General features: G+C 40.7%; 1 protein-coding gene across 2 annotated transcripts; it reads left to right on the forward strand.

Annotated features, from left to right (window-relative positions):
• The first annotated feature begins 1,139 nt into the window (after positions 1-1,139).
• On the forward strand, positions 1,140-27,300 carry PRKCI (protein kinase C iota). Of its 2 annotated transcripts, XM_064665830.1 has the most exons (18): positions 1,140-1,378; positions 6,980-7,101; positions 11,485-11,574; positions 12,946-12,996; positions 14,165-14,250; positions 15,295-15,435; positions 16,243-16,297; positions 16,770-16,828; positions 17,288-17,464; positions 18,450-18,547; positions 19,510-19,596; positions 20,167-20,302; positions 20,825-20,912; positions 21,837-21,962; positions 22,072-22,151; positions 23,157-23,246; positions 23,533-23,648; positions 24,760-27,300. In XM_064665830.1, exons 1-18 carry the CDS (start codon positions 1,263-1,265, stop codon positions 24,845-24,847), a joined length of 1,806 nt encoding a protein of 601 aa, XP_064521900.1. In that variant the 5' UTR covers positions 1,140-1,262; the 3' UTR covers positions 24,848-27,300. The 2 variants fall into 2 exon arrangements, with proteins under 2 accessions (XP_064521900.1, XP_064521901.1); XM_064665831.1 differs by lacking the exons at positions 1,140-1,378; positions 14,165-14,250.

The following is a 27,300-nucleotide window of genomic DNA, read 5'->3' on the forward strand; positions in this document are numbered from 1 at the left end:
CTTAAAAGAAGAACAACTGCAGAATGGTTTGGGTTGGAGCACTAAAGATCATCTCGTTCCAACCCCCTGCCATGGGCAGGGACACTTTCCACTAGACCAGGATACTCAGAGCTCCATCCAACCTGGCCTTGAACGCTTCCAGAGATGGGGCAGCCACAGCTTCTCTGGGCAACCTGTGCCAGGGGCCTCACGTCCCTCGCAGGGTAGAATTTTTTCCTAATATCTAATCCTAACTCTTTTTCAGTTTAAAGCCACTACTGTGTGTCCTGTCACTCCATCCCTTGTCCAAAGTCCCTCTCCAGCTCTTTCGGAGCTCCTTTAGGCACTTAAGAGGGCTTTCAGGTCTCCCTGGAGCCTTCTCTTCTCCAGGCTGAACATCCCCAGCTCTCCCAACCTGTCTCCAGAGCAGAGGGGCTCCAGCTCTCGAAGCATCTTCACGATCCTCCTCTGGACTCACTCCAGCAGCTCCACGACCTTCTCGTGTCCAGGATCCCGGAGCTGGAAGTAGCACTGCAGGTGGGATCTCCCCAGAGCAGAGGGGGAGAATCCCTCCCTCGCCTGCTGCCCACGCTGTGCGGATGAGCCCCGTCGGTACCTGGGTAAAACGAGTTTTCCTCCTTAGCTCCCTGTGCCGGCGCTGAATATCCAATACCCCACATCCTGCTGCGCTCCCGCCGCGCCGGCGCCGCGGCCCCGCCATGCCCCGCGCTGGGCCGTACCAAGTGCCGGGGAGTTGTGTGTGGATCGCGGTGCCGGCCCCGCTCCGGGGGCGGCGAAGGGAGCAGAGGGACCGTCCGACGGGTTCGGACCTGCCCGACTGGGAGCGGCGGCTGCGACGGCTCCGCCACTGCGGCCCCTGTTACCTGCGTGCCGCCACCCCCTCTCCCCCCTCCGCTCCGGCGTGGAACATCCCGCCCCAGAGGTGTGGAGTCCCGCCGGGGAGAGCCCACGCAGCTCGCGGGGGGGGCACACACAGGGCGCTGTCACCCTCATCCCTGTGCAGCAGAGCTGCCACCCGGCTCCTCTCAGAACGACTCCTCCGAAAAAAATCCCACGCTCCCCTCCGGTGCCGCCCCGCGCGGTTCTGGGCTCCCCCCGCCCCGCTTCTCCTGCGCGCTGCCCTCCGCCCCCCTCCCGGCACGTAGTGCCGCCCGGCGCGGGCGGGGCGCGCTGAGGCGCGGGGGTCGCGCAGCCGCCGCCGCCCCGGCCCCGCTCCCGGCCCTGGTCCCTCCCTGAGGATCCCCCGGCCCGGCCCGGGGGCGATGCCGACGCAGCGGGACGGCACCGCCGGCAGCACCATGTCGGCTCCGGGCGGCCTCGGCGGCAGCCTCGGCGGGGACGGCGCCCACCAGGTCCGGGTGAAAGCCTACTACAAGGGGTGAGTGCGGCGTCGAGCCCCGCAGGCGGGGAGCGGGGTCTGGGGTCCGGGGTGCCCGGCACGGGATCCCCCGGACACCCCTGGCTCCAGCCCTGGGTATCCCCTGACTCCAAGGGAGGAGGGAGAGAAGGTAGGATGAACCCTCTACGACCGTCCAGCCGTGTTTACATGGATTTCAAGTGCAGCGCTTGTGTCCGGAGGAGCCTCCCCTCCGTATGTTGGGGTCTGGGGGGAGCTGGATCCTCCCTCTTGCTGGGATGGCCTTCCCGATGAACAAGGATGTACCTGAGCAGTCTCTCTGCCCTGCTCACCCTGCTTCCCTTCATCCCCAGGCCCTGCTGGCAGAAACAACTGCATATTCCTTCATAATACACGCCAAAATTCATACTTGGTGTGTTCAGGGTCCAGCTTTGGTCCTGGTTGCTCTGTATTAGGTGATGTCCAGATCTAGAAAAAGAGGATGTTTGTATGAAAATCTGTTTCATAGGTTTTTAGGCTGTTTCCCAGGGACTGAGTGACTTCCAAGGGAACCTATGAGTGGTAACTAAGATTATTATTATTATGTACCATCTATTATGCTTCTGCTGTTAAAAACAAACAAAGCAAAATATTACAGGTCAGCAGAATGGAAATTTGAATTTTGTTGGCCTAATTCAGTGTCTCTCCAGCAATAACATATAAGGCAGAAGAAATGTTCTGTCTTGGGCTCATGCCCCCCTATTAAATAGTAACAGTTACAGGACTTAAAAAGTTTGAGTGCAAGGGTTGCCAGTGGTTCACTGAGCCATTAAGTCTGAGTGGAGGTGATCTAAGCAGCAAAAAATGTAGATTGCATTTTTGGATTAAGAGTGAACACATGACACTTGACAGCTTCCTTGCAGTTATCTGTGTTCAGCACAAGAAGGGATGCATTACTTCTTCAGTATTTACTCTCTGCTATCTCTGGCCCTATAATTTTAAGGAGAGGTATAGAAACCACACTGAGCATTTGGCATTTGCTGCTGTGTTTAGTTTCTGGCTTGTGTCTGATTTGGGGCTTTTCTTGCCTGAAGTCTGTAGAAGTTACTCTAGAGACTGGCACAGTCTGTGGCCTTAAAGGATGTGTGAGACTCTGTCAAAGTAATAGTATGTGAAATTCTCAGCTCTTTGTTTCACAGTCTCTTTAATCTACCTTTTCTTAAGGAAGTGGAGATGCCCGTGGCTATCAGCTGGCAGAAGCATTCATTTGGTCAGACAGTGAACTAAAAGGGGAATTGTTCTGCGTTAAAACCATTTATTTTTCTTCTGCTGGGTCAGTTCTAGTCTTGATCATTTTCACGTGCAATCACATGAATTCTTGCTTTAGCAGACGGAGGCTGTGGAGCAGGAAGGGAGAAAGCAGCTCAAGGGTGTGGGAGTGAGGAAAAAATCTGCTACACTGGGCAGAAATGCTGCCTCATGACCCTGGTAATAATTTCAGAGATATTGGAATGTTTCTTTTGAGTCTCATCCGTTGACTTTTTCTCTGTTAATGCAGTTATCAGTTTAATAACATCACTGAGTCATGGAGGGTGTTGGTTAACCACTGTGAATACCTACAGACTAACAGGCTGAATGCCTTAGTCATGATTTATTTTGAGATAGAAGCAAATTATTCTCTCCACTTTCTTACAACAGAAAGTCTCAAGCCCCTTTTCAGACTCACATTATCAAGTGGGTATCAAAGCCAAACACTTTATTTGCACTTACCCTGGAATGACTTGGAGACTGAGGATCTGAGTGCTGATATCAAAGGCACCTTTTTCCCCTTTCCTCAAATAAACCATCTCGAGATTAGAGCTGGATCGAGGATTTAATGGGAAATAGTATTAATCAGGAAATGTTAATCTCTCTTAATTTCATTTTAATAGAAGCGTTTAAGTGGGTTGTAGAAGTTATTCAGAAAGTCCTGCTGGGAAGGTCTTTTCATCTTCCAGGAGGAGTTTCTGGCTAAAGAAAAAACCAGAAACCAACAGCCACTTCGAAGTAGAGAGTTGTTCTTGAAAGGTTTGTGAATCTGATAGTTGGGATACTTGCCTGGGGAAAAGAGCCGAACCTGAATTCCTAAAACATGGGTCTGGCCCGGAGCCCAATTGCTTTTCTCAGCCAAGACAAAGACTTCACACAGGACCCTTTGAAGAGTCTTTGTTTCATTGAACTGTGCAGTGCTAATTCTTTATCTTAAATTCATGAAAGATGTTAAAACAGGAAGGAAAATTTTCCTGAAAATGAACAGAGATCATGAGAATAAGGGGGTGGGGATTTCCCGGAGACTTGGGAACTAGGGCAGTGGGTTGAGTTTGTCCACGTATTTCCTTCTCTCGGGTGAACTTTGCTTATCTTTCTCATAGGGCTGGTTGTTTAAAACGCTTAAAATAGTGTTACCAGTTGTAAAGAGTTAGTGTGATTTGTGCAGTGTGTGTAATAGAGGGTCCTCACAGAGTTTTTAGGAATTTATTACTCTAAAAGTTTCCATAGTTTTTTGTTGATGCAGTAACAAAAGTATAGCAGCTCCATGCTTATGGCACTGATCAGCATCTGTAATTACAGCCATTTCAGCTCTCTGATGATATTCAAAGTTTGCCTTTTGTCTTATCTCATTTGTTGTAGATGCTTTTTGTCAGGTCAGCACAAGTTGTTATATCATTAATACATGTTGTAGCAGCAGAGAACAGGTGGGAATAACACACTGCTTGTGCTCAAGGAGCCCTGTAGAATTCATGCTGTTGATTTAAAAAAAGAAGCAAAACCAATCAAGTATAAGAACCATTTTTCTGTCATGATTAGAAATCCTAGCTTGTATTCTTTCAGTGCCTGACATAGGTTTTATGCTGTGTAGGCTGTAATGTAGGTTAGATTTTTAATAAAAAAGCAGTTACCAGTGCTCTGCCTGCCTTCAGTTTGACTTGGTTCGAATGAAAAATACTCCTGACAGTCCTCTCATGATACATGTTAAACTTGCTTCTTTTCTTAATATTAGTGTAGTTGCATGAGTGGGAAAAGAGGGGTGAAAAAAGTTGAATTTTAATTGTAAAATCAAAATGTACCTCCATAATGATTTCCATAAAATTAATTTCTAAAGGATTCTTGAGTTCTTGCATACTTTCTTTTTGTTGTTCTTTGTCTTGAATGCTTTCTGACCAATTCTTCAGCCTAATGTCTTGGGTTGTCTGTTGATGATCAAGGAGAGTGTTCAGCGTAAGAAAGCCTTGGTCTAAGCCTATGGAGACACTTTCATCCCTTCTTGCTGTTTCAACACTGGTTTACTTTTGCAAAAGTACATTTTTTCCTGAAAAACTGATTGTGGGATCAGGTAGTTTGATACCTCAGACCTCCACAGGGGAAGGAAATGCTTTAAATGGTTGTGAGTGTCAGTGCCTGTCCCTTATGGTACAGAAATGACCCTGACACAGCAGAATTCCCCAGGAGTCCTGTGTGGCTTCATTTCAGTGGTCTGTAATTAGACATTACCAAAAGCCTTAATGACTGACCCAGGTGTGTGATAAATATATGGGTATGTAGATAATATGTATAATGTATTTCCACATCCATAATATGGGATACATTAGGCTGTTTTGTAGATGTTGCTTGTGGAACCTTTTTTATACTTATATAGTCTTTTTCTTTTAATATTGCTCTGAGCCATAGTTCTCTGAACCAGTGATCATTGTGTGGTATAGCAGAGGAGATCTTCCAAATTATCTCATAACTGTCTGATACATGTCCTGTTGGAGTTATTAAGATAGTAATCTAGAGGATTTGCTTAAATTCTAAAATAATTAAACTAGCCTTTATTTGAAGGACTAAAATGTGAATAAACAAAGGAATGGTAAACTTTAGCACCAAATCAGTGGAGCTGCCAAGTAAGCAGTGCCTTATTTCCTTCCCGGAAAAACAGGAAATACAGGTTAAGGCTTTGCCTCCCAACACGGAGCTGCTCTGTGGGGGGTGCCCGTGTGTCTGTGACAGTAACACGCTGTCACATCCACCTCCCTCAGGGGCACAAACGTTGGAATTGGGTTCCCAGTTATTGCTGGTTTTAGGGAGGATGCAAAGGGAGACCTTTGTGTTGCACAGAAGTTTGCTGTGTGGAGTGAGCACAGTTGGGCCTTTCAAATGAAGCCTCATTTGCCCCAAATTGCTGTATTGTGCCTAAATACCGGGCTCCAAATGTTTTGGTTTGCATCTTGTCTCATGTGGAAAGATGAGGAGCAATTCCTCAACCAAACCATGTAGCAACTTTTTGACTGCTTTATTCAGATTACTGAAGAGGTATGGTGTCTATCCTGGACACCTCTATCCTATTTACTGGAGTCTTTCCTGTACCCAAACCAGCTGATCGTGCTCATAAATCCAGAAGCAGACTCGCTGTTCTTCTGGAGTGCTTAGAAACTGCTGCTTGATTTTATTCCTGCTGCTGAACGTGGAGGAGCCTCAGGCCAGCAGTTTGTTTATCGTGTGCTCTCTGCACTCTGGAGCGTCGTTCTGGTTCCCTGACCATAACTGTTACATTAAGTCACCTCCTCGATCCCACTCTGCCCATGCACAAGGTGATTTAAAGACATTTAACTTGCTGCATATGTACACTTCATTCTGGTGGAAAGCTTGATGTGAATTTTGACCAGATAAAAACTTTCTCTGTTGCTTTGGTTATTTTTTTCCCCCCACCAAACACTCCTGGGAGCTGGCACCCACTGATGCAAATCCAGCTAGCTGAGTTTTTTATGGGAAAATTAGTCTTGTAGCTCAGACATTGGGTTTAAATTAGTTGTTTGAGGAGGAGTGTGTTGTAAACAGCCTTCCACCTTCCTCTGAACTGTATCTCCTGACTCCTTTGTTTAAGGGACTGAACCCTGAGTCACCTGTTCCCCTTTAAGGCCAGACAATACCAACACAATTGGTCAGCATTTTATGCTAACATATTAAAAACAGGTTAACTCAACTTTTAATCTCAATTATCACAGAAATACCCATTCTGCTTAACAGATAAATTTGAATTCTAAGTATATGGCTCTCTGTCAGCCTTCCCTTCATAGAGTGAAACACCATTCTTGTTTTAAAGGCACTTTCAATATTTGGAACATCCCCCCAAATCTCCTAGAAAACCTGTTTAATATTTGTCATTAATTTTTTATAACATCTACACAATCAGAAATTAGTCAGAGAAGATGTGTATATTTTTACATTTTGATATCTAATAACAAAATAACTCTTACAGAGCAAGTAAAACCAAAAACATTATTCAAAACATTTGTAGCATTTCATTCTTGAGTTTCCATTGGTGTAATATATCTGATTTCTCTGTGTGGCTAATATCTGCTGCAACTCACTCCATAGTTATTTGAGCATTAAATCTTAGTTTCTCTGAAGCAGATACCTGGAGGATTAAATGTCAAGTAATAAAAATCACTTGGAACCTGACTTTTCTATAGGAAGGGAACCTCTGTACTTCACTTTAACATTTTGGAGGGAGGCTGCATCAGGGGTGGGTTTTATATTGTGGCATATGAACAGTGTTAGAGGTGACGGTCAAATGCTACATTTTGCAGTGTAATTTCTCAAATCTGGTTTTCTCTTGCTCAGGGACATCATGATAACCTATTTTGAACCTTCCATCTCGTTTGAGGGACTGTGCAGTGAAGTTCGGGACATGTGCTCCTTCGACAACGAGCAGCTGTTCACCATGAAGTGGATTGATGAGGAAGGTAAATCAATGCTCATCAATATGCTGCTCAACTTTCCAGCTTTTCTTTCCCTTTCATCTTTTCCTTTCCCTCTACCTTCTTAGAGAGCATAGAAATAGTAAATCTGACTCCAAAAATAATGGTTATCCAGTGCTTTTGTAAATGCAGCTTAATGAAAAAGGTGGTTGTTTCACACTGCTGAGTGTGTAACTTTCTCTCTTTTTAAACCAAGTAAGATCTCAGTGAATATCAAAATGTTAATTTAATGTTGGGATTTCTTATGAAGGGAACAGAAAGTACTCCCTTATACTGCTGAAGAAGACCATGATTCCCTTTACATCTTTGAAAAAGAGTTCAACTGACATTGAATTATACAAATAGCAGTATTTATCTAAAATATTGGTGCAACTTAAGATATAGTTGAGTTGTATGTGTAACCAAAAACATTATATCTCGAGTGTTATCAGCTGTTACTTTAACAACCTGAAGTCTATTAACACATAGCTTCTAATAAAACCTTTTCTAAATATTAAAAGGGAAATTACTTGTCTGAATGATGTATAGTTGCTTTTCATCAAAGTGCAATAACAACTTTAGCTGAGAACCTGTCATCTTTAGCACTTAGAGTATCCATCTTAAAGTTTACCTTGGATGAAAAAAGTCTGGAGGCTGTTCTCCCTGTTCCTTAGCAGATGTCATCCAGTCGAGCTGTATGTGTACAGTAGTATTTTTTTTTTTTAAAGGTTATTTGTAGGTCCTATTTTCTCTGTGCATTCAGTTTATTCTGCACATAGTTTTGAGCGCCAGCAAAGACACATCTGGGTTATGGGATGGCTGTGGAGTTGTTTTAGCTGATGCAGTACATAAAGGGCTGCAGTGTGCAGTGATTTGTTGGCCGTGGTTGGTGTTTGCAGGCAGCCATCAGCATAAAAGGTGCTTATAGAACTCTTTTCTCCCTTTCAAAATTGGATGACTGCCAGTTTATTTGGAGCTGAAAGCTAAACATGGACCAGAGCTGATTTTTGGAAGAGCCCTGTAGGCAGGTGTGTTGAAGATTGTGTGGGTTTGGGAGTCTGAGCGGGGTGGGGGTTTTTATTTCCTCTCATTATGCCACAGTTATTTACACCAGGCAGATGCAGTACAGTAAAATGAAGTGTTTATGGCTGATCATACAGCAGAGCTATTGGAGTTGAACATTTACTTCACAGTAAACTGGCTGTGTTGTTTTATCATGAGGAGGATAATGGATTCCTCACTGCAGAGGAAGAGTCTGCAGTGTCTGTCTTAGTAAGAAGTATATATTTTAATAAAAATTTTGTGCTGATTCAATAATTTATTTGAAGTCACAGTTTGTTCTGTCTCAATTTCTGCTCTTTAATTAGACATAAGTTAAGAAAAAAGGAATGCTGCAGTTTGACTGAATTATATTCATATGTTCACAAAGGAATTCATTTTCATGAGCAAGCCGTGTTTGCTTTAATCATTGACTTACAGTTTAATGTCAGTGGATAAAAAGTTAATTTGGTGATGAGGAGTGTATTTAAAAAAATCCTTCTGTCTTTTTTGTGAGCAATTCTTGCATGAAAAATGCATGGCCTCTTGCCCAGACCCTTGCCTCCTCTCTCTCCACCACTCTGAAGTGTTTTCAGTAGATATTCTTTCTAGAAACCTGCTTTGCTTTCTTGGAAAATTCCTGTATCACATCCTCTTCACTAAAACTGAAGTTTGCTCTTTAATAGTAACATGAGGAAATGTGTGTTGTGGGCTGGTTCGTGTTACACTATTGCTTTTTATAGTATAAGACAAGATAAGGGATCTAAGGCATCACTGCTTCCTGACTGAACTGCCCGTTCATGTGTGTGACTGAACTGGATTTACCTGGTCAGTAAGGCTTTTATTTGACATATAGTAAGTGTGGTTTTAGCCTTTGCAAGCTGAAAGCATCATGTGTAACTACTCCTGTGTCATAAAGGTAATGGCACACTAAGACAGATCTAATTTAGTTGAGTGGAATCACTTCCAAAATTCTCAGATGCTACTAGAAAATAGTATTAACTTGATTTGGTTTTAGACAAATTTCTATTTTATCTGTATATGGCTGATTCATCTTCCCTCTGTCTCCTGAAACATCCTGTGGGATGGGCACTGGCCTTGTGTGTGTCCTCAGTCTGTTGTTTCTTGCTGTATAACTCAAAAGTAAATATTTTCCTGTGTGTCCCAGCTGTCTTTGACTGCAATATTTGTACTGCTTGAACTTGTTGAAAGAGATGTCTATCAACTTCTGTTCCTGGTTTGCTTATTCTTGAGACCCTCTTTTGCTTCTGCCAAAAGGAAACACAAAGCTGTTTGTACAGATGTCAAAAACAAATGAAGAGAAACTGGTTTGTTGATTCCAATAGTGAGTCTGAGTAAATAAGTTGTTCCTTCTCTTCCCTGTGCTCTGCATGATGTAAGTTTGTGGAGTGGGTGGGCAGTGGGATGTTCAGGTTGGCCAGTTGTAGGGAAATGGATGGGAAATGATGGCAGGTGGCTTCAGAGTCTCATCTGCAGAAAACAGTAAAGGCAGAACGCTGCAAATGGACCATTTACATTTATTACTATTTTAACAACAGAAAAGAATGGACAGAATCACAGAATGGCCTGGGTTGGAAGGGACCCTAAAGTTCATCCAGTTCCACCCCCTGCCATGGGCAGGGACACCTTCCACTAGCCCAAGTTGCTCCAAGCCCTGTCCAACCTGGCCTTGGACACTTCCAGGGATGGGACATCCACAGCTTCTCTGGGCAACCTGTGCCAGGGCCTCCCCACCCTCACAGGGAAGAACTTCTTCCTAATACCCAATTTAAACATATTCTCTGTCAGTTTGAAGCCGTTCCCCCTTGTCCTGTCATTCCAGGCCCTTGTAAATAGTCTCTCTTCATCTCTCTTATGAGCTCCTTCAGGTACTGGGAGGCCACAATAAGGTCACCCCAAAGCTTCTCTTCTCCAGACTGAACAATCCCAATTCTCTCAGCCTGTTCTCACAGCAGAGCAGCATGCTCCATCCCTCTGATCATCTTGGTGGCCTCCTTGGACTTGCTCCAACAGGTCCATGTCCTTCCTGTGCTGGGGGAAGAGACATTAGAAACAAATACATTATGATACATTAGAAACAAAACAAATTAACTGGAAAAACTTCTGTGGGGTGAGTTTAATGTTGAGCTTAAATAGTTAATAGACTGTTGCTCATTAACTTTCAAACCATGGTCTTGACCAAAGACTCAGAGCAGTAAAACCTCCAGAGTGGATCCAGTACAGCTGAGATGGGAATTGTCCTGCCTTCTTCCAATTTACCACTTAAGGACATGAAAAGTAGCATTTATTTTAAAAATTGGAAGTGTTATATGGCAGCAGACTTGCTCTGTGGGGTTTTGGCTAGAAAGAATCTTGTTCTGCTCATGTTGGAGTACAAGCAGGCAGAGATAAATCCCTTGTTCTTGCACAGAACATCTTGTGTAGGTGGAGAGAGGGGGAAAAATTGAACTAATAACTAGGAATATTTTCTTTCTTTGGGGCAGATGATTGAGATTCAACATTGTTTTTAAAATGTTTCAGTTGTAATTGTAGTATTATTTTGAAAAAGGCTTACTGTTTTAGGGGGACAGTTTTTTTATAATGTTTCTAATCTGCATCAGACACCAAAGAAAACACAGTCTTGGCAGAGAAACTCTATCCAAGTATTTGGCATGTAATTTAACCTGCATCGTCTCAAATGGTTGACAAAACTGCAATTGTTTTATAAAAAAGAAACAAAACCAGCCAACCCACACTTTTTTTCCTGCCTTGATGCCCTTTCTTTAAGGGATTTTATTTCAAAAAAGTGAGAGTGTGAAAGTAGTAGTTAAAAATCAGAAAAATGGGATGTTGTGCTTAGATTATGTTATTTGTCAGAAGTTTTCATTGGGGTTTGAGGAGAGACTAGAGGTGTAACTGCTTTTGCACCTCTGGTTAAATTCTTGGCAGTGTTGAAGCAGCTGTGAAAATAGAATTGACTCTGTTCTAATTAAAAATCTGCTAAATAAAATGTAATCTCAGAAGGTTTTTAGGTGCAGGACCATAACCTGCCCCCCCTGTACTGAGATGATCTATGACCATGCTTGTAGCAGACCAAACCAGTGATGTTTTGGGATGATGATCTGCTTGCCTCTTGGGAATATCCCATATTTTTATTTCCCCTGAAAGCATTCAATATGAATGTATTTTCAGATGTACTCTCTGAAGAGCGTTAAAAATAAATACTACCACAATTGAGAATGTTGTTCTGCTTTGTTACAATAATTATCTCAGAACCAACTGTGAGGAAACTGTGGAATGGCACAGAACAAATTGGGATGAGTGCTGTGTTGTTCTGTTATCTTTCCACAGGAGATCCATGTACAGTTTCTTCTCAGCTGGAGTTAGAAGAGGCCTTTCGGTTGTATGAACTAAACAAGGATTCAGAGCTTCTGATTCATGGTAAGGGGAAATTTGCTGTATTGCTGCTCATGTTTGTACCTGTGAAGAGTGGAATTCTGACCTTGCATTATCTGTGCCTTTTGCACGTCCTCCGTGGTTAAAGCCTGTGGTGGAGTTGTGTCAGGGGGATGCTGATGACCTTGCACTGTGATTTTAGCTGCTCTTTATTAAATTAAGGGGGGAAAAATAATCTGCTGGTAGTTTATTGATGAAGGACAATCTTCCTGACAGACTTCAAGTGTCATCATTCATTCAACCCAAGTGCCTGCATACACTTGCTGGCAGTGAGTGGGAAAAGGGATGCAGTGCAGTTTATTTGTTTGTTTTATTTATTAAATTTATTTACTATCCTGCACTTTGTTGTTGATGAGTGGTTTAGAGCAGCATCTATATAAGGAAAAAAGTTAATAAGCTCCACTTGTGATGCCAGATGAGTCAAAAGTTTGACTTTTCTAAAACTAAATACTTCAGTTTTAAACCCAATACCAGTTTTAAACCAAATAATATCGTGCACCTGTTTGATGTGGAATTGTTCAATTTTTATTTTTCAGGGTTATATGCCTATTTTGGCAGCTTCTGCAAAGTATTTTTCTTGTTGTTTGTAAGTTTTTGCAAGTAGAATGTTGATCTTGGTTTACCAGATTAGAGCAGAAGAGCAGGGGATCATTGTGAAGTATTGTTGTGTTACATTACAGTGTCTTAACATGCTCCTGCTCTTAAAAGGGTGCAAAAAATCTAGTTCACCATCAGCCCATTTGAAAGGAAGAGGAAGCTTTTCAGCTTTCCACAGGGAGTTTTAAAATGTGGAAGAAGAATGTAGTCTTCTTCCACATGTAATGTTTGTAGGTGTATTTCACCGGGTTTCTGTATATTACTTTACTTTTTGATCTGCCCTTTCTCCATTTATTTTGGTATTTGATAAGCTTCTGATTAAACTGGCACTAGGGCTGTCTCTCCGCAGTTATACTTCTCTTTGACAGTTCTGAAGCTGAATAAACTGTAAAAAGTGGGTAGTGTTACTAAAACTAAATAAACTGGAGAAAAAAAGACATGTTGTCAACATCATATGTAGCTGATTTTAATATATATTGTCATATAATACATTTATAGCATTTGGAAATCTTGACTAACTGTGAAGATTGGTCACATGAGAAACCAGAATCATTATTTTTTTCTGGTTACTTTCTTTAGGAAGTAACTTCATTTATTCTGCTTTTTGCTTGTATTTCTCATGTATGTAGGTTTTGTTGAAATGCAGTCAGTGTTGTCCTCCCATATGGCTGAATGCCTTTCAGGAGTGTTGTATTTAACCCAAAGATTTATTTTCTGTCTGAAATAAAAATTCATGAGAAGTTAATGTCTTTGTTGCAGTGTTTCCTTGTGTACCAGAGCGGCCTGGCATGCCTTGTCCAGGAGAAGACAGTAAGTGGGCATTTTATTTGAGAAGTACAGAAAACCAGTTCAGATTTCCTGTTTTAGCAGATTCTGATATTCTATGGTTTGGCATCCCACACTTATGAATATTAATAATGCAAATCTGTATAAATTAAATATTGAAAAGGAATAGAAAGTCTTGCTAAACTTAATGTTGTTTGTCACTTCTGACTCATTGTTAATAAGCATTTCACATTCCTGTTAACTATCCATGTCACTCTGCTTTCCTTGCTTTTGCCTTTTCTATCGTGACAGTTTTTTATCCTATTCCTGTCTTTTTGGGAGTTGACAGATTGCTGGGTGACAAATATAAGGCTTGTAACCAGTGGTAACCAGTGGTAATGACTTGTGTCACCATTTACAGATCTGTGGTTAATTGATTTAAAATGGATCTTTAGGTACTATCAGGAGGATTCTCTGAAAACCCCTAAGTTATGTTAGCTGATGTTCTAGGCATTAGAGGGGTAATTTCCCCTCAGTCTTAAAGTTGTATAAAAGAGTGTGTATATGTTATGCACACTCACATCTGTCAGCTTGGTGTCCAAGTCTCTGACAAATGCAAATGTGCAGTTAACTTGGGCAGAATGTCTGAAAAAAATGAGGTTGCAGGCTGAATCAGGAAGAGATTTGCAGCTCAGTGTGGGTTTGTATATCTTAGTTTTCAGTTTTGTTTCCTGATATGCCTCAAGTAAGAAAAAAATAAAAATAATAATTAAAAAAAAATCAACCAACCAAACAGTGTCAGCCTTGGATCTAAAACACTGGAGGATTTGTCAAGCCATCATATAAATCAGGACATGCTCCCAAAATTCACATCCCTTCCTCCTTCCCCTTCTCCCACAGCTCCTCCCTAAGTTTAGGTAAGGCAGGTGCATACTTTGCACACCAGTGTTTGTATTGTTTGGACAGCTTTCCTCCTCTTGACTCACTGTTCCTTTTAATTCTGGAAAATCAAAATCAACTGCATTGATTGGGATATTCTATTTCAAATTTTTCCAAAACTTCAGAAGATACTTGGAACGTTCCTCTGTCTTCCTGTAAGGTGCAGGAGTGAAACCTTACTCTGCAAATCCCTCTACACAGAAAGGTCCATGAGCAGCTGTTGTAGTTCTGTGTTTGTATTTGTATGGAGATAATCCTGTGTTTTTCCTCTTAGAATCCATTTATCGCCGAGGCGCCCGCCGGTGGCGAAAGCTCTATTGTGCAAATGGTCACACTTTCCAAGCCAAACGATTTAACAGGGTGAGACTCTTGTTGGGTACTTAAAGCCATGATACAGGGATGTCTTACTTTCCTAACGATGATGTCGCTGCCTTGAAAAGTTGTAAGGTAGTTTTATTCTCATTTTTGTTGTTTGTCTGTAGGCTTTTGGTAACCCTGTACTTTCAGGAAACTTAATATTAAATTATCAGGAACTTTAAAATAGAAAAACATGAATTGGTTGCAATTTTCTCTACATATACTTTGAAACCATGATATCAATCATATAAAAGCTCCTGTGTTCCCTTAAAATCTTCCCAGAGGGCAAACTGAGATGCTGGCACTAGATGTCTGTGAGCTGGAAGTGCATATTCAGTTCTTTAAGTTCTGGGGGTAAAAAGGTCTGAAGTTGCTTATGATGCATAGACTTTTCTTTTGTTACTTTGGAGAAACATCTCAGTTTTCTCCTTTAAAACTGCCTGCTTCTGGTGCCATGTAATCGACTGAAAATAACAAACCATTGGGAATATTTTCAAGAAGCAGTGGTCAAATATAATTAGTGAAGGACCCAGAAGGCTGTCTGCTGTATTCAGAAAAAGACACAGCAGAAAACAAACCCAAAATATTTGAAAAAGTCAGGTCCCTTGACAGCTTCAATGATCTTTCCTTCTTCTCTAAGCTTAGTGTATTGTGTGCTTAATGCTTGAGATTGTCTCCACTAAACTTCATCTTGAGCATCCTCATATCTAACTTTGGCTTTTTTTTTCGTTTTGTTTTTTGACCTCATGCAGGTCAGAGGCTGTCAAGGCACCCTAGTTTAATCACTTCCCACTCTTGCCTCTGTAGGCACCCTGTACGTGGATCTTTAGAGTTGTGTTGTGACTGTCAGTGAGTTGTGATCTTCCCATTCCCGTTATCTGGTGGTTTAATGTGTTGAAGCTTTCGCTCTCCTGCCTTCCTCTGTTAAGGACTCCTATGCACAGAGAGATGAGATACACAGCAAATGAGCTTGGTTACTGAAAATGTGGCTGGATGGTTTTTATGGTTTAGTTTTGCTCTTTAATCAGGGCTGGTTTATGATTGCAGAGAGCTCACTGTGCCATCTGCACTGACCGGATATGGGGCCTGGGGCGCCAGGGCTACAAGTGCATCAACTGCAAACTCCTGGTTCACAAGAAGTGTCACAAGCTTGTCAGCAGTGATTGTGGCCGTCACACACTACAGCCAGTAAGTAAAAATTACCCAAGAGGTTGTCTTGAAAAAGCAACAACCAACCAATCAAACAAACAAAAGATTTTATGCTGTTGGTTTTCCGACTGCAAATGATCACAGTAGATGAAACATCATTTTTTATGGTTAATGTGACTTTTGCAAGAAAAATTTGGCATTCACTGAGCAGAATTAGTAGCAAGACAGGAGTCTGGTTTTCACATCTGTGTCAAGTGTAAGCATACAAGTGACATTTATCTCATCCTTCACGATATCATTACACAGCACATTATTTTACATCTTCAAAGTGAAGTACAGGTAAAATAAATTCTCTGTCAGTTAGATTATTGGATTATTTCCAATTTACAGAAAAGGAAGATGAAGTGTAGAAAACTTAACTTTTCTCCCAAGAAGTTTCAATCATCCTTAGTTCTTAAGTCACCAGAAAATTTTATTACTGCTTCTGGTTTAATAAAGCAGACAGCTACAAGTCTACATTTTATGAATTCTTTTGACAAATATATGTACTGCTGAAGTACTTAAGTTTTTCTCACTTCTCATCTGCTATCCTTCTGTCCTATGTTGTACTGAGTTGTCACTTCAACAGCTTCTGGAAATGTCGTAACTTCCAGAAAATAGGGAAAATAAGGACTGCAGTTGGGTTTTTTTGTTGTTTAAGGGTTAGAGCCGTAATTATATTGACTAGTCAAGTTAAAAAGTAGCTAGATTGTATTCCTTAGGGATCATTAATTTCATTTATTGACTCTAAAATAATGCTTCTCACACTTGGACAGTTTATTACAAGAATTTTGTGCATATTTACAGGAGCCAATAATGCCTATGGATCCATCATCAGTGCATTCAGATAATGTAGAATCAGGTAACATCAATAATTTTATTTCTTTAAATTATTGCAACCTGCTGAAACATGAACTTTGAAGTAAAATTATTTTAAAAACCCTTCTTTACTTTTTCGTAGAATAAGAAAAGTAAGACAGCTTCTTAATAATCAGGAGGATGTAAATACAAAAATTCCAGTTTTCCATATCAGTTTAAGAAACTTGACAAAAAACAGAGAATTTAGGCTGGCAGTTACATTTTTCCATCAGTAAGCTTTAAATGCCCTGATCAAGCAAAAAAAACAACCCTTACCAGCATCAGCATAGTTTCTACTGGAGTGGTAACCAAACAGTTTATTCTTGTAGCAGTCAGAGTGATGGTTCTAACTCAAACCCATCAGTTGAATACTTGCCATAGATGCATTTAAATTGTGTATCTGAGTGTGGAAATCTTAGGGCAAAAGAAAATACTTTTGTGCTGCATTGGTCTAATAATTCTTCCTTCACCTCTAGTGATTCCATACAATCCCTCGAGTCATGAGAGCTTGGACCATGTTGGTGAAGAAAAAGAGGTAAAATAGCTTAACCAGGCTAACTCTGTGCATGGAATATCTCAAGCTGGAAGGGATCCATGAGGATCCTCAGAGATCTTACAGCCTGTGTGTCTCTCAGTTTGTAGATTTTGGTAATCTAATTTGTCACAAACTGAAAATGAGCACATAAGGCACATTTGGGTTGCTCACTCAGGTGTGTGCACGTATGGCTTGCTCACTGTTTTGTTTTGAACCTTCACTTGATTTAGAAAGTATTCCAAATTCCTCCAGTCTGGTTTGTTTCTTAGCTACCACCTCTCCTCTGCCTCCTTTTTTTCCCCTCACATTCCTTTCCAGGACAGTGCAGTTTTAAGAATAACAACTTGTTAATTGAATTACTTGTTTATATTAATTTTGCTCTTCTGTTCGAAATGCCGACTTCTGCAGTTGCTCACATTGGCAAGCTGCTTCCCCATTCCCAAGTGTCTTTATCCACAGGCAATGAGCATCAGGGAAAGTGGCAAAGCTTCCTCCAGCCTGGGCCTTCAGGATTTTGACTTGCTCCGAGTCATTGGAAGAGGCAGCTATGCCAAAGTGCTGCTGGTCCGACTGAAGAAAACCGAGCGCATTTACGCCATGAAAGTGGTGAAGAAAGAGCTCGTCAACGATGATGAGGTGGGCAGGGGGTTTGTCAGTGAATTGGGCAGGGGGTTTGTCAGTGAATTGGGCAGCTCTTCCCAAGAGCTCCAGTATCCCCCACGAGGTGAGAGCCAGGCTGTGGGCTGCAGCACTCATGGAAAATTAAACATGTATTATTATACTGCACTATAGAAGGTAAACAAGGCAGGTAACAGATTTTGGGATCTTCACTGCCAGGCTGGTGGCTCCAGCCACCCTCCTGTACCTGTGGTTCTGTCATGGGCCTCATGATTTCTGCTCTCAGTGTCTCCTTCCATACTCAGCACTGTCTGCAGCAGCACTCCTGCAGAATTGAAGTGAATAAGCCTGGATTGATTCCTTATTTTGGAGCAGTATTCTGTATCACTCCTCTTATGTTGGTTTGCTGGGCTGAAATGAAGTGGGTGGAGTCTGATTTTCTTATGTTCAAGTCTGGGGTTTTTTTGTCACGAAGGAATCTCCCAATGTTATTTGAATTGCTGTTTAAATCAGACCTCTATCTTAACAATTTTTGTACCTTGCACAGTGATGAGTGAAAACTTGTCAGCAACTGCAGTGTTAAATTGCTGAAAACCTCCTGTTAGTGAGGATTTCTTTGGGTTTCTTTAGGCTACTCTGAAAAGATTTGAGTGACTGTGACTTGCTGTCCAAGAGGTTTTACATTTATTTCTCAGTCTGCCATTAATTTCTGCTCCACCTCTTGGTGCTACTTTACATTTGTCTGCACCAGTTTATCTTTGATAGATGTTTTCATTCACAAGTGTGGTTACACATTGAGGTTAAAAGTACAGGATGTTCAGGAAAAAAATGGAATATACTGTATTGTATTGCTTCACATAGCAGAACTATGTAATATTTAATTTCTTGCAAGTAAAATAAGGGCAGCAAAGCACTTGGAAGTCTTTCTGCTAATTGTCATTAATACTTGACGTAAGAAGTGCAACAGTCCTTTTTCTGAATGTCACTTTTCTTCAATAAACAGGATATTGATTGGGTTCAGACAGAGAAACACGTCTTTGAACAGGCTTCAAACCATCCCTTTCTGGTTGGACTGCACTCTTGCTTTCAGACAGAAAGCAGGTAAAGGTCATAAGAAAATAAGAAGATAGTCTTATTAAAAAAAAAATCATCCTGTTAGGCACCTCAAAGGCCTATTTAAAGCATAAGGTGGTAGGTAGGTAGCAAAAGTCAGTGTTTTGTAAATCATTGTAGCATTTTATGAGCCAAATCCCGTGTTCATCTAAGGTTTTCAGATGGGAAAGATGCAAAAGAATATAAAGTACTGTTAGGTGTGATGTGAAGATTTCTGGACAGAAAGAGAAGTGCAGCTAGTGGGGAAAAAAGGCTTGAGAGTATGAGATATAAGGGACCTTGAAATGGGAGGGGAAAAGCGAGAGGAAAATCATAAGTTTAAACAATGAGGAAATTGGTCTCAAACTTGCCTGGATTCTCTGAAGATGAATCTCCGGGCAAGACTCAGAAAATAGAATCTGAATTTTTAAAAGGAAAGCACAAGTAATAGAGACGAAAATGATTGTTTTCCTACTCTATACAGTAATAACTTTAAGTACCTATAAAATACAGTTATTGTATATTTAAATAATACTCTTATTGTTTTGTAAAGGTGACAAGCTAGGGGAGGGAAGTGAGAAGAAAGTATTAACCACAAACAAAGGAGATTAAAAGGATCAGGAATGAAAATCAGTTTGGGTTTTTTTCCTGGTTTGTGCATAGAAACTGATGTACATCTATTTATGTAGTCACAGATATAATAATGACAAGCACTAGCTCTAATCTAGGAGTATGGAAAGGTTTACCTACTTTCTTTTAGCAATAAAGGAATTACCTAGAGAAACTTAGTATACTTTTATATTATATTTAACACTGGAAATTTATTCAAAAGGAGGGGAAGTGGTGAAACCAGCCATATTAGCAGAGAGGTGGGAGGAATGGAATTGGCATTCACTGATACCAGACCTGTAGCATCTCAAACCCCTTTCAGCCATGTGCACAATCATTTGTAACAATCCTGTGTGTTCCAGGTTATTCTTTGTTATAGAATATGTGAATGGAGGAGACCTGATGTTCCATATGCAGAGACAGAGGAAGCTGCCAGAGGAGCATGCCAGGTGTGTCTCATTCCAGATTTCTTGCATCAAAACAGTGCAGAGATTATGAGGATGAGCCAGCAAATCCTCTCCAGATGTTAAGGATTTAAGCAATGTGGAACTGCATCCTCATTTTGGTGCTGCAAGCCTCCGTACTTTCATTTCAAGGAGGAACTGTAGTAGGAATCCCTTAGGTATCGTTTGCATTGGCATTACCCTGTATGACTTAAGTGTGATTTTTTTTTTTCCTAGAAAAACAGTTCTGTGGTATTTTTTTACATGTCTAAATCAATGTGTTTCTCTTACAACAACCACTACCAGCTGTCCAGGCAAATGCTGAGTTCTTGGTGCATATGCTTAATCTCAGATGGTGAGATGAAAGGGATGATTGCAGTAGTCATTAATATTAATTAAAAACAAATTTTGAAGTGGATAGAAACATTTGGATGATTATAAACAACTTGCCACTTCTCTGTGGAAAAATAATAGAATACATGGGATTATGCTTCAAAACTATCATACTACCAAGACTTGTGTTATTGTGGGTTGGGTTTTGATCACTCGAGCAATCAATATCTCTTTCTACATCAGGTTTTATTCTGCTGAAATCAGTCTGGCATTGAACTATTTACATGAACGAGGGATAATCTACAGGGATTTAAAACTGGATAATGTGCTGCTAGATTCTGAAGGGCATATCAAACTCACAGATTATGGCATGTGCAAGGTAAGCTTTATTTTCTTGCTAACCAGGGAAATCAACAATTAAGAAGTTGTCATAAATTAAAAGGTGCAGAGACTTAAAAATGTGAAATGTCAAGGTATAGATTTGGACACAGGGCTCATGAGCTGTTTACTCATTTCACTTCCACGCATGGAGAAAAGACAAATGCCAAAGTGCACAGACTACAAGTGTAGGTACTCTTTGTGTTTTTATAAAGCTGCTGGATCGACTTGCCTGGGAGGGATTGACTGAACAGTCAGGGCAGCTGGATTTCAAACAGAGCAAGAGGCTGAAATGTGTCAGTCCCGCTTGGTTCTGTTTGGATCCTGTGACTCTGCCCATTTCCTCTGGAAAAACTTCTGTCACTACAAAGACTCTGGAGCACAAGTTTGACTTTGCCCTGGAATTGCCATTATGCTGGTTATTAAGGACACTTAAATGAACTCAAAATTAACTTCTTAACAGAGAGAGAGTGTGGGATCTTTGGTTAACTGTAAAGTATTTTCTTCCTGTCTCTTCTCAAAGGAGGGTCTGAGACCTGGTGACACAACCAGCACATTCTGTGGGACTCCAAACTATATTGCTCCTGAAATTCTCCGGGGAGAGGATTATGGTAAATGGAATTTTTTTGGTGCTACTTCATAACTTCCACCTTGTCTCTTACTTCTTACGTGAGTTGCTTAGCAGTAGAAAGTCTAAATCTCCATTAGAAGTCTTAATTCATCATCCTGTCTGAAAAAGTAAATAAAGCCTTCAAAGGAAGAGCAGAAAACATCACACAAAGCAAATGAGAGACTCTGCCTTCCCTGTTTTAAATTCTTTTTGCCAGTCTTGAAGAATAGCTTGAGTCTTTCAAATGTATTATTGTTTATAACTATTTTAGATACTACTAATGATATACTTGCAGTCTGGAATTGTGTTTGGCTTTGGAGCTTTACATTTGGCAGCAGTGATAGATTAGATACAAATGCATTGCAAAGGGCCTAGATAGTAGATGTTTGCGTATTTTTTTTTTTTTAATCTGCCATTTTATTTCAGTCAGATGTCTCTTTCAGACTGGCTTTAGATCTTCCTTTCTTATCACAAACATTCTAGGCCAGACAGACTGTATCAGTCCCAGCCTGGCTACTGGGATTTTCCTTTAGCAGAGTAGATGTGCTTTGCTCCATGAATGACTGACTTGCTACTGTTAGGAATCACATACTTCCTCCTTGTCCTTATCTCCCTCCCTGGATAACACACTGTTGGTTAGTAATGAGTAGCTTAAATATTATCTAAACCTTTGTTAAGGTCTTAACACCAACCTTTAAACTCTACATTTCCTTGTCTCTGTACAGCATCCCCTCCTGTTGTGCACATAATGATCCAAGTAACGTCTGCTACAACCATTATCTCTCCTTTATTCAGCTGATTGGAAAGACTGGCAATACTTACATTTTTTATTTTATTCTTTCTTCTCTGACTGTTTTTAGCCTCAAAAGTGTTGGTATTTTTGTTGTGAAATGTCTCCAGTGGTGTTTTCTCTCTTGAATTCTAGGCTTCAGCGTAGACTGGTGGGCTCTTGGCGTGCTCATGTTTGAGATGATGGCGGGCCGGTCACCGTTTGACATCGTGGGGAGTTCTGACAATCCTGATCAGAACACAGAAGATTATCTCTTCCAAGGTAAGGACCATAGGTGCTTCTACACTCTACACTTCAGTGCTGTGCTTCTGCTTACCTTTAATCTGACTTCAAAGATGTCAAGGCTGATAGGAACCTTGTTTTCTTGCAGTAATTTTGGAAAAACAGATCCGAATTCCCCGATCCCTCTCTGTTAAAGCAGCAGGTGTTCTAAAGAGTTTCCTTAACAAGGTAAGAGCTAAAGGGGTTTATTGAAGGCTTCTCAAGAGCAGCTGGTTTTTTGAATACCTGTTGACTGATGTGCAGCTGATGTACTTTGTCTGCCATATAGAGAAACGGAGTAGAAAAGGCGTGAGCCTAAAACAGAATTTTAGTGGGGCTGAACACTTGTCTGAAAACGTGAAGCTGCAGGATCTCAGGCTGGGATTGTAAGGAAATTTCAAAGTGAAAGGCATAGACGTGCTCCAAGTGATTTCTTTAACCTGGGGAACTGAACAAACTTATCAGATTTATTTTGGTTCTTACAGAAGCAGCTTAACAAATCACTTTAACACCTCCTGATGACTCCAGGGAGGGAACGCAGAGGCAGGATGTGCTCACTGCTTGCTGGGAGCTCTCCAGCCTGAGGGTCAGAAGGTGCTCATTTAGTAGAGGATGAGTCCAAGCACGTGCTGTCCTTCAGTGAGAGTTGCATGAGTAGGAAGAAAGGAACAGGAGAAACCAGATTTTGTTAAATTACTTTAAGAAAATAACACTGCTCACTGCACACTGTTACAGCTCCCTGGTAGGAGAGCTGTACATGGAGGTGGAATTGTCTTATTAAAAGAACCTTCTTTCCACAGTATTTACCAGCTGCAGTTACTGCCCCAGTGTGACTGCCTGGCATAATCTGCTCAGGGAGGAGCAGGGGAGGGTATGGGTTAGAAATCAAATTAATTAGTAATCTAACCACACCTGCTCTGAAACATGTGATGTGTTTAAAAAGGTCTGAATACAAATGAAGAAATATGGCATGGTCGTTCATATAACATTCAGTTAGGGGCTTCCATATATTCGTGCCTGTTTCAGACAGTGAATTGGGGCAGTTTCCAAAGTAAATAATGTGAACTTAGTTCTTCAGTGTCCCGTATGACTCTGGTGTTTCATTTCTTGTGGGATTTGTAGCATTTGCATTTCATTCATGGCACCATGAATAGGCCAGGGCACTTATTTAGAAATACTTTCTTCCTTGCACAGGATCCAAAGGAGCGTTTGGGCTGCCATCCTCAGACAGGGTTTGCAGATATCCAGGGACATCCCTTCTTCCGCAATGTGGATTGGGATCTGGTATGTGAGAGCCCACTGGCTTGGCTGATCTTCTTTGCTACAGTAATTGGCTTGAAAACTCGTATTGAGCACAAGAGATGACTAAGCTCAAAACCCTTGAGCTCTTAATTTGTCTTATACCATGATTGCAATGCAGAATCTTTTAACCCTTTTACACACAGTAAGTGCCAGGAGATTAATAGAATGATTGTAGAAAGTGTAAAACATAGTAGTAACTTCCAGCCTTGTTTAAAAGCAAGGTTGTAACTCGTTCTTGGTGTCACTTATTAAGTGCATTTATTCTTAGATGGAGCAAAAACAAGTGGTGCCTCCATTTAAGCCAAATATATCTGGAGAGTTTGGTCTGGATAACTTTGATTCCCAGTTCACCAATGAACCTGTGCAGCTCACTCCAGACGATGAGTAAGTAATGGAGAATTTACAAGGTTCTGATTAAATCAGTGAAGAGGTTGTCAAAATTCATTTACTAGCTGTAGTTGTAGTACATGAAAGGATATTTAAAGCAGTAAATAGCATTTTCTTGTGTTAGTTCAAAGAAAATTCTGTTGTGTGTCCTCATGATAGACATAGTATTTCTGGATTAAGCAATTTACTCTGGCACAATGTAAAAATTAACTAACAGTGGAAAAGTTGCTATAAAGAATCTTAGTTCAGGAAAAGACAAACAAGTGCTATTTCACAAGTTTTAGTGGTATCATCTGCAAGAAATGAATGTGTGAAGGAAAAGACCTGTTTTGTCAAGTAGTTTCTTTTTGCATTGCTTCAAGCAATGTTATTTCTAGAATGTTGGGTTTAAATTGAATTTATCTGAACAAGAGAAGATGCTTGGTTTGGCTTGTTTGGGTGTTTTAAATTGTTAGTAGTCAGGTGAGGTTTTCCTGGCTGAAAAGCCTTGGTAAAATGCATGATAATGTGGTTGATTTTGGTAGTGGATTTGTGGTTCCTTACTCTGGAGGGGCCCTGATGTGGGATGAGGAGGGAAGGGCCTTTCTAGTTTGATTGAGTCACTGCTGTTCACATTTCAGGAATTTTTCTAGGGTTTTATGTAACATTCATGTAGCACATTAACACAGTGAGCATTAAATGTTACCTGTGCACCTTAATCAGGTCTGAGATCCAGCTTCCTTCTTCATCCCTTTCTAAATGTGGAATGTGCAAATAAAGTGTAGAAAAGTTCCTGATGCAGGTGCAGTATCTGTCACATCTAATGTTTTCAGGTTTTTACAAAACTGACTGTTTAGGGAAAGTTTTAAAACTGCAGACCTTGTAGATTGCTTTGTGTGAGAACATGCAGCCCAGTCACTGCTCCTGAGGGGTTTTGTGTTTCAGTACCATTATAAGGGTTAGAAAAAAACCAGTGGTAACTATAAAGGTAGAGAGGAACAAAAGAGAGAAGGGAAATGTTCTCAATTGCAATCCACTGTGCAAGTTTAAATTTTAAGTCAAACTATTTAGTTAATATTGTTATCTTTTAAATTTTGCTGAACTAATGACTGTTTCTTAATCTTAATAGTGATATTGTGAAGAAGATTGACCAGTCTGAATTTGAAGGCTTTGAATACATAAATCCTCTTTTGATGTCAGCTGAGGAATGTGTCTGAATTCTCCATTTCTGGACTGTGCCAATTGTTACTCTGTTTGTTTCTGCATGGATAAACATCTCTCCATTTGGATGCACTTGCATAGAATGAGTAACTGAACATCCTGCCCTTGCCACCAGTGAATTACTCACTAATTTTCTTTTTGTATTAATGTTGTCCAGGACAGTTGTTACGCTGAACCTTCAGCTGCCAGATTTAAAATGTTCAACTTTCCAGCAGTTTTGCCAAACTTGAATTTTAACACAGGAGTTGGTCTATGGGGCTCCTGTGCCTGAACAAAGGTGTCGGGCTGTATAGGTTGCCAGTACAGCTTTCTGAGCAAGGAGAGGTTTTTAGTGCTTAATAAACACAAATTGCATCAGGTGATGTAATTAATTATCATTCAAGGATTTCAGGTTTTTCAGCAAGATGAGTAAGAACTTATCACTTCTGTAGTTCTGAATCTCTTCTCTCTAAACATCTGATTTCCCTGTTTTATGCTTAGAGCTATGTTAGTGCCCTTCAGATTGAAATGACAGCAAGGAGAGCAGACACTGCACAGGTCAAGAATGGCTGCTTTCACAGGGTTTATTGATCCTGTCCTGAAGGAGATGATTAACTCGATATTAGAATTGGTAGACTTTGCTCCAGAATTCACACTAGGAATTACATGCTGATGCAGAGAGTGCCTTTCTAGCCTGGCCCTGTCAGCAAGGGTTGGACACGGCATCAAGTGTCAGTTTAAATAAAGAATTCAGTTAACACTTTGAGAAGTTAAAATCTCTACAGCATAGTTTAGCGGTAATGGGCAGCTAATACTGACAGATGTAGAGCCTCATTCTGTTTATTGTTTTTACACTTTCTGTCTTAACTGCATCAGAACTGCACACGGTACAGCTGGGGCCTGGATCAGGGCGTTGGTTCCTTTTTGATCTTACTGCCACATTGTTGGGAATGTGTTCCACTTTGCCAGTGGAAAAAGCACATCTAGAATAAAAATAGGTGCTGTCCACAATAACTCCCTCAACTCCTCCCCTTAGAGATGGTGATCTGTAATCACAGTCAAACCTGAAATGTTGGGAGCAGGCTCAAGGAAAGCAATTGAAAGAATGGTTCAAACTAGGACTTAGGAGGTGTGTTTCTTACATTTCATGTTAGTAAGCAGTGTAATATACAGCACAGGTAATTCTTATTTGTAATGTTTAAGCAATAGTTATGAATGTTTTGGGCTGAAGAAATGCCAAATGTACCACTTTTTTTTTTTTAATTGCTTTGGGGAAAAGGGATTAAGAGACATTGAAGAAAGGAATCTGTATTGTGTAAGAGCTGCAAGACAAGCTAAGTGTCACTGAAAGCAGGTCTGAGTATCTGCAAGCACAAGTTAGCAAACATTACCTGGAGCTTTTACAAAGACTTTCTGCTTGGCCAGTGTCTCTCCTTGAAAATCCTTGTATTGCAACACTGTAAATTCATAGTACAAATCTTCCTGTCTATGTTTGTTCACTTCCATGTGAGCTGCAAGGAGAGAGATTGCACAAATACATGCTGGTGTCATGGTATCATAGTCAGCTCATATTTTTCTTTGCAACATGAATAGGAAACTTTATACTGGGCTGAGTTTTCAAAACTGGGAAGTGATTTGAGAGGCTTCGGTTTCAGGGAAGTGTTGAACCTCCACACTGTTAAAAATCATGTTCCCTTAAACTCAAGTTGTGTCTTTTCAAATGTAAAATATCAGAGTAAACCTTTTAAAGAGCAGCTAATACCTTCAGCACGCTTATGTCAAGTGAACTGCTTACGTGCAGTTTTAAAATGGTGATTGTTCAGCCTCTGACTCCTGCACCCACATGGCTGGTTTAGACATCAGGGCAGAACTGATATTAAATGCAGAAGCTATTTAAACAAGAAAAGCCTTGTCTCTACAGTGGCTTAGTTTCCTATGGGGTATTAAGGAAAACGGCTTTATGTAAGGGAGGACATTTCTGCCATTTATCACAGAAGAGTAAAGCAAAACTTAATTTTTGTTTTTTAACATAGATAATGCCACAGAAAAGATACTTTTTCTATTTACATATCTAACCATTAAGAATGTTGCAAAAGTGACAAATATCTTAAATTACTGTAAATCCAGTTTTAAACTTTAATTTTTTCCAAAGTGCCATGATATTAACTGTTATTTTTCACTGTTAAGCATATAGCAACTGTCATAAATATTCAGAAGGGACATTGGGTGTAAACAGTCCAGTGCAGTAGGCTTTGTTTTTTGGAGAACGTGTCTGCATCAGAAGCATGATGTATTTATGTGGAGTAACCTCCTTTTTTGTATGTGAGTTGGATTCCTATGGGTGCTCTGCTAGTTAATATTGTCACTATTATTTTCCTGTTTCATATGGAATATGGTCTTGAATGTTGTTGTGTAATCATTTCCTTTGTTTGTGCACACTTTTTACTTTAAATAAAACATTTATATTAGG

This window comes from Pseudopipra pipra, chromosome 10, assembly GCF_036250125.1.
Source record: "Pseudopipra pipra isolate bDixPip1 chromosome 10, bDixPip1.hap1, whole genome shotgun sequence".
Classification (NCBI taxonomy): Eukaryota; Metazoa; Chordata; class Aves; order Passeriformes; family Pipridae; genus Pseudopipra; species Pseudopipra pipra.

Bases quoted from the DNA above. Each gene is read 5' to 3' on its own strand.
- PRKCI (XM_064665830.1), top strand. From the start codon at position 1,263: ATGCCGACGCAGCGGGACGGCACCGCCGGCAGCACCATGTCGGCTCCG. The intron at 12,997-14,164 runs GTAAGTGGGCAT...TTTTCCTCTTAG, and splicing joins GCCTTGTCCAGGAGAAGACA to AATCCATTTATCGCCGAGGC. The intron at 17,465-18,449 runs GTGGGCAGGGGG...TTCAATAAACAG, and splicing joins AGCTCGTCAACGATGATGAG to GATATTGATTGGGTTCAGAC.